A 7,145-nucleotide genomic window follows, 5' to 3' on the forward strand; every position below is an offset into this window, starting at 1 on the left:
AATAGTGGCATATACATTGTAACTATGCATTTATCTGTGGATGTGTATATATATAGAGAGAGCGATTGGTAAATGTATTATGTTATCAGTACTTCAATCTCAGTTATACGTGTTGTATTTTAGCCTGAAACGTTTCATGTAAGTAAAACACTGCGTTCATATTTTCCAGCACCTGACGCAAAGGCGATCAGCTCGTCATCGATGGTTTGGCATCATTTAACATTGATCCTCGGTGGCGTCCTCTCGACAAGGATGTTGGCATTGTGATATGTACACTCTACTTCTTGATTCTCCTTGGCAGAGACAATGGATAAACACTGTGTTTTCAAGAACCTGAATATCAGCTTTTGTGATCATGCAAATCTCCATGAGGTGCCTTTATCTATCCACTTAACAGATTCGGGCGCACGTCAACATATATGCAGAATAATCAGAACGCATCGTACATGGAAACGTATGGAAACGTGGTCATGCTTCATTCTTGAACAGGGTGTGGGTGACGGATAGAGTCCGCCTTGGATCTGTATCCCCCTATGCAGACAAGGGGCTATCTTTCATCCGCTTCAATGAATCAAACAGACACTTTATTTCAGTGACCATTAATAACCTTATACCATATTGTTCCTTGTTTTAAATGGGTATATTTACATGCATGACGGACATGATTATGTAAGGCCAAATTATCGCGCCATGTTGAATTATCTCAATGATAACGTTAGAATGAACTGATTTGAATGCATTAGACCACAGGACCATGTAACAATAAAAATATAAAAAAAGTCGCCTCCTCTATGATTTGTTTTGCGACTTTTATATTTTTATTGTTACATGGTCCTGTGATTAGACTGTCACTTCAGCTGTACCACTGAATTGTATTGTAGCATTAATATTACCATATGCATGTTATGAATTGCCTATATTTGTCTATGTTTCACGTAACCAATGCATTTGGCAGCCGTTTACATATTGTATTGAAGCTGAACAGGTTTCAAATACTGTTTGAAACCTCAGTACAGAATGTGGACCGTCACTGATGCACATAACATGACACAAGTTGATTATACGCCGGTAATTAGTGTATTGTAATAGCTGTGTGTCATGATAAGAGTGAAAGATCTGTCAGCTTTAAGCTTGGAATGTCAAATACGTGTTTGTGTATGTTACAGTCGTTTCCGTCCTTTTTCGTTCCATCTGATAGCTCTCTGTGAGATGGCGGGGTAGTTGGTCTATGTCAAAAAGTTAATGGAAAGGTTTTGGTGAAGCGTTTTCTAATATTTGAACATGTGCAAGCTTTTGGCCTCTGATTCTCTTAAGAGATGAATATAGATATAATATCACCTGTGAAACGATCATTGTGGGTCAAGGGACGACTTTCCCACAGTTCTTAAAATTCGATAAATGGACTTTATCACTCATTCTAGACTAAATTATGCATTAGATGGAGTTCAAACCTTCCCAACGTTACAGAACAAACATCTATTTGGCAGCCTTTTGAACATGTCTGATAATTTTCATTATATTTGGAAGGTTTCCATATATTAACAACTGCAACGTTTCCAGTGTCGTTCCTCGTCCTTCAGGTTCATATCATCGGTTACAACTTAATTTGACACTTCACAGTCTTTTTAATTCATCTAGGTTTACATTTTCTTCATATGTTACACATATGTAACAAGGTACAACGTGTAACATATCGGTATACATGTGTGACACATTTGTAACACATTACAATGTATACATGACACAGTCGCATATGAGATTGATATATTATGCGCCCCTTGTGAGTGACTGAGTTAATATTTAGCGTCGCATCGGCATTGTTTCAGCCATATAGCGATCCGAACAAATTGATACATATACAATTGAGTCGTGAATACAAGTTATATTTTTAAAGACAAATTTGTCAAACATATTTGGGCATAACAATATCGCGCCCCTAGTAGCAGAGCAACGTTAACACGGATATTTCTTAGGATTGGGAAAGGTTTTGTTGCCCTTTTAAATAAAGTTTGTTTTCTGTAGATTAAAACTGAACCTATTGTTAATTCAGAGAAGAATGATTAACCAGTTTATATGCGGAAAGAAAAATCAAAAGCAGACAATAAACATTAACTAGTATTGCATCAAATACAACACATGTCAGCCAACATCACTCATCTATTCAGTGACGAGGCAGTGTGTGTTCAGTTCAGTGACGAGGCAGCCTGTGGTCACTTCAGTGACGAGGCAGTGTGTGTTCAGTTCAGTGACGAGGCCGCCTGTGGTCACTTCAGTGACGAGGCAGCCTGTGGTCACTTCAGTGACGAGGCAGTGTGTGTTCAGTTCAGTAACGAGGCAGCCTGTGGTCAGTTCTGTGACGATGCAGTGTGTGTTCAGTTCAGTGACGAGGCAGTGTGTGTTCAGTTCAGTGACGAGGCAGTGTGTGTTCAGTTCAGTAACGAGGCAGCCTGTGGTCAGTTCAGTGACGAGGCAGTGTATGTTCAGTTCAGTGACGAGGCAGCCTGTGGTTACTTCACTGACGAGGCAGTGTGTGTTTAGTTCAGTGACGAGGCAGTGTGTGTTCAGTTCAGTGACGAGGCAGCCTGTTGTCAGTTCATTGACGAGGCAGCCTGTGGTCAGTTCAGTGACGAGGCAGCCTGTGGTCAGTTCAGTGACGATGCAGTGTGTGTTCAGTTCATCGACGAGGCAGCCTGTGGTCAGTTCAGTGACGAGGCAGCCTGTGGTCACTTCAGTGACGAGGCAGTGTGTGTTCACTTCAGTGACGAGGCAGCCTGTGGTCAGTTCAGTGACGAGGCAGCCTGTGGTCAGTTCAGTGACGAGGCAGCCTGTGGTCACTTCAGTGACGAGGCAGTGTGTGTTCACTTCAGTGACGAGGCAGCCTGTGGTCAGTTCAGTGACGAGGCAGCCTGTGGTCAGTTCAGTGACGAGGCAGTGTGTGTTCAGTTCAGTGACGAGGCAGTGTGTGTTCAGTTCAGTGACGATGCAGCCTGTGGTCAGTTCATTGACGAGGCAGTGTGTGTTCAGTTTAGTGACGAGGCAGCCTGTGGTCAGTTCAGTGACGAGGCAGTGTGTGTTCAGTTCAGTGACGAGGCAGCCTGTTGTCAGTTCATTGACGAGGCAGCCTGTGGTCAGTTCAGTGACGAGGCAGCCTGTGGTCAGTTCAGTGACAAAACAGATCGTGTTTTATTCAGTGATAACGCAGGGTAAATTGTTTTCACTGACTAGGCCGCCCATGTTCTATCCAGTGACAAATCGGTACTTGTTCCGTTCAGTGATGAAGCAGCGTTTTGATCAGTGTCCGCACAGTCCATTAACTGTTCTCATACGATGCCGTCTAATGTCTGACAAAGCAGTACACGTTGTGTTTAGTCGCGGGACAATGAACGCTGCATCACCGTTCTACAGAGAGCTGAGTATGACTGCTCACGACTTGTAGTGTCCATGTCCCTAGCAAATAAAAGATAGCCGGCATTGTATTGACTTGTCTAGCCAGCGTTAAGGAAGATAACCGATAGCTCGCAGAAGTTATCTGAAAGGGCCCAAAAATCAATTCAGTTCATTGTACGTCGAGCGTCCTAGCATTATATAATAACCGCTGTTACCAGAGTGTCGTTCTTAAAGATACAGTCTGGATATGGCCCTGTGGTGCCTGAATCTTTTCAAAGTTCCTGTTTATCTTTTGAGGTAAAAAATGAATGTAACGAGGCGTATAGTGAAAATCGTTTTCTTGAGCTGGAGACGGATAGAGCATCTCCTTCAGCGGTCGCTGGGAACAGTTTGCACTGCACAGTTTAACGTTGTATGCGCTCGTTGGTACGACAACACCGCGAAGGAACTATTATAATGCACTAGTGATACCATATATATATTTCAGGTATCTGTCTTTCAGGTATTCTCATTGCAAGCTACTGATAAATACACTGAACATAGGTTGTATAGTTCGAAAGCCTAATGGCGCACTTTAATATGCTGGTAGCATAATCGAAATATCACGCTACTTCAATTATATTTTCGTAATTTTGATTTTTTTCTCTCGTTATTTTAGTTTTATTTTATTTTTGAAATCGAAATTTCGCTTGTTTTTCTCGTATTTCCGAGTATTTTTCTCGTTATTTCGAAATATCGAGAAAATAATCGAAATTACAAGAAAATAATCGAAGTTACGCGAAAGATCTCGAAATTTAGACCAAAAAAAGATGAATAACTGAAATAACGAAAAATACTCTCGAAATTTCAATTTTAAAAAAAAGAATTGTGCACCCAAAGAGACACCATAAGGCTATCGTAGTACGGTACCAGATGGAATGCAAATATTCAGTTTGGACGGATTGTAACAGTAGTTTACAGTGTCTCGATGTTCATGCATGTCATACAAGGCTTACATGAAATCACCAAACACTCCCAATAACTGAAGGGGCACGGTAAGCCAAATCATCTAAGGCGCCGCAGTTCGCTGTGCGGAGATGTGTCCCTAGAGGGTGCCAGAAAATTGGAATCCCAGATTGGTCCTGGTTAATTATGGTTAATAAAGTTTATCAGCATCATGAACGTGCTGGTGGGTTTCACAAGGGGATTAACGTGTAAGTCCTGACTCTCTGCAGACTTCCGGGCCCACTTCAAGCTGGCCCACAAGTACATAACCAAAATACTATTCACTTTTTCACTCAAAGAAACGAAAGTTTGTCGCCACAAAAATAGGAGACATTTCTGCAAAAGAGAATAGATGATTAAGGTATATACACTACAGTCAATGTGGAAAATGTGATTCACTTAGGAAATTTACAAAATGCGTAGAACGTTCAGTCATATTCCTACTGCAATTACAGAAGATGTCTTAGGAAATATGATTTAGTTTAAACTAGACAGTGTTTATTCTAAATTTAATATCGGCCAATTAGGTGAAGGAGGTGAAATTGGGTTTTACGTCGCGTCCAAGATTATTGCACTTATATAGCGATGTGGATGTGTGTGGCTGCTTGTACTGGTCCGGTTTGATGCTGATTTATAGTGCTAGTACACTGTGATACCATGTCGCAGTTTAACATGAATACTCCACTCAGACACAGTATACTGACTCCGAGCCGACCAGTCCTTGTTTTAAAAGCCCCTTAATGCCGAGCGCCAGACAGGGAAACAACAAGTACCATCTTTTAACGTCTTTTGGTATGACGCGGCTGGGGATCGAACTCCGGACCTTCCGTTCTCCGGGCGGACGCTCTACCACTAGACCACGTTCCCGGCCATGACATACCTTTCGTGTGGTTTTGCAAAAGTATATTTCTGAGGATGATGAGGATCGACGTTCAATGGGCTTTGTTAATATCATGTTGGGCAGCCAACCTGCATATTCTTTGAGCAGAATGTTTGCGATGTCATAATGTATCTAATGTTTTTTTCTAAGTCATGTAATAATTTTGACTCTAAATGTACATTCGCTTATGTTCTTACTTATGTTTCGTCGTTAATATATGTTACACTTTACCAATAAAAATGTTAACTAAGTAACAGAAGAAATGTTTGTTGTTTGTTCAAATAGTTTAAAGGTTTGCAGTTCTTAAACTGTTCGGACATCTATCCTAACCAGTGAAGATCTGGATTAGAAGTTGATTACGTTGCCGTTAATTGGCTTTCCGTCAAGTTCAAAAGCACTGAGTGAGTGAGTGAGTGAGTTGGTTTAACGCCGCTTTTAACAATATTCCAGTTAAATCGCGGCGTGTCAGCTTAATGTGGGAGGAAAGCCCGAAGTGATGCAGGTCTCAGACGTTTACCACTTCGGTGAAACCCACGAGCACGGGTATGGTGCAAAACTAGAAACATAATCGGGGCGAACCTGGATTCGAACCCACAATCATAGGTTTTTGGCGTGCTCAAGGGGCGCAACTCTGCAAAGCGAATGGCGGCGCCTTAGACGACTGGGCCACCCGTGCCCCCTCAAAAGCACTGAGAGTCTAACGTAGATTATCAAGGGAATCAATGCTTCCAATGTCGTCTACATTCTGAAAAGAAGACGCTTTTAGCTCTTTTCAAGCTGTATCAATAAGGAGGACACTAGAATTGGGAGTCATCCATGGTACTCACATTAGGAATCGAAACCCCTCATTTCGAGAAATCGCTTAACCACTAGGCTATCCCAGCAACTCATTTTAATGCAAGCCCCGTAAAGATCCGGGTAAGAATTGGTCTTCAGCAACCCATGCACTTCGTACGAAACGACTAACGGGATCGTGTGGTCTTCGTCAAAGCATTAGATCGTATCCAAATTGCGTAGATCGATGCTTCATGATGTTAATCACTGGATTGTCCGTCCTTGACTCGATTATTTACAGACCGCCGTCATATAGCTGGCAATGTTGTTGAGTGCGGCGTTAAACAACAAACAAAAACACGTATCCCTTGGTACCAAAGACAAGCATTGCAGAACAAGTCAAATGTGATCAATTTGGAATGAAGAATGTTGACCCCTTGTAATTTTCATTTTATAGTGAAAATGATTCAGAATATGAGAAGTCAGTAGAAATCTACTCTCTGTGTAGTTTCGATATCAACAAAATGATAATAAATAAAGCGACCAAACCCTTTCCATATCCAATAGAAATCTCTGCATAAAGCAGAATCGATTGTACAATTTCGACAAGATCATGAGCATGTGTGTATGAATCACTATCAAGTAATGATGCAAGATGTTCACAAAAAGGTGAGCGTATCCTGACCTACCGGTGGCACCCGTCACATACACATGCAAAGGCAAGTCAATTGTTTACCCTTACAAATAACGCGGACCTATACTATTCCGGCTGTAACGAATGTCAATCGAATTTGTCTCTTTATGTGTCGAAGTTCGTTATTCGCATACGATAACATTTAGTTCCACTCCAACCTCCAAGGGTTGGCACATCTTTTCACACACAGAGGTATTGTATCGAGGAACCAGATCTGATTTGAATGAGATTAAGTTCCAAGTATATAAGAAATGTGTTCAGCAGTCTTCCGTACATCCCACATGACTGTAATTTTGAGTTTTACTGCAAGCTAAACACACTAAGTGTTTAAGAAGATGTATTTTAAATAAACAGTGTGACATGAAAGTAATTCATTAACTTACATTCTAACTGTTTTGCTTTGTATATATACACTGTAAAACATCA

The 7,145-nt window shown here is 41.3% G+C and overlaps 2 protein-coding genes across 3 annotated transcripts in view; both read left to right on the forward strand.

Annotated features, from left to right (window-relative positions):
* The window catches only part of LOC139446058 (uncharacterized), an 80,589-nt gene extending 79,811 nt beyond the window's left edge, over window positions 1–778 (forward strand). For both annotated transcript variants that reach the window (XM_071227326.1, XM_071227327.1), the window contains exon 4: window positions 170–778. In XM_071227326.1, the coding sequence (XP_071083427.1) occupies window positions 170–267 (98 nt within the window). In that variant the 3' untranslated portion in view covers window positions 268–778. The remainder of the gene's footprint in view (window positions 1–169) is intronic.
* Window positions 779–2,136: 1,358 nt separating this feature from the next.
* On the forward strand, window positions 2,137–3,207 carry LOC139445410 (paternally-expressed gene 3 protein-like). Its single transcript, XM_071226550.1, has 2 exons — window positions 2,137–2,526; window positions 2,566–3,207. The coding sequence occupies exons 1-2, from the start codon at window positions 2,137–2,139 to the stop codon at window positions 3,205–3,207; spliced, it is 1,032 nt and encodes a 343-aa protein (XP_071082651.1).
* The last annotated feature ends 3,938 nt before the right edge of the window (window positions 3,208–7,145 follow it).

This window comes from Haliotis cracherodii, unplaced genomic scaffold (assembly GCF_022045235.1).
Source record: "Haliotis cracherodii isolate W230 unplaced genomic scaffold, xgHalCrac1.p SCAF_6, whole genome shotgun sequence".
Lineage (NCBI taxonomy): Eukaryota > Metazoa > Mollusca > Gastropoda > Lepetellida > Haliotidae > Haliotis > Haliotis cracherodii.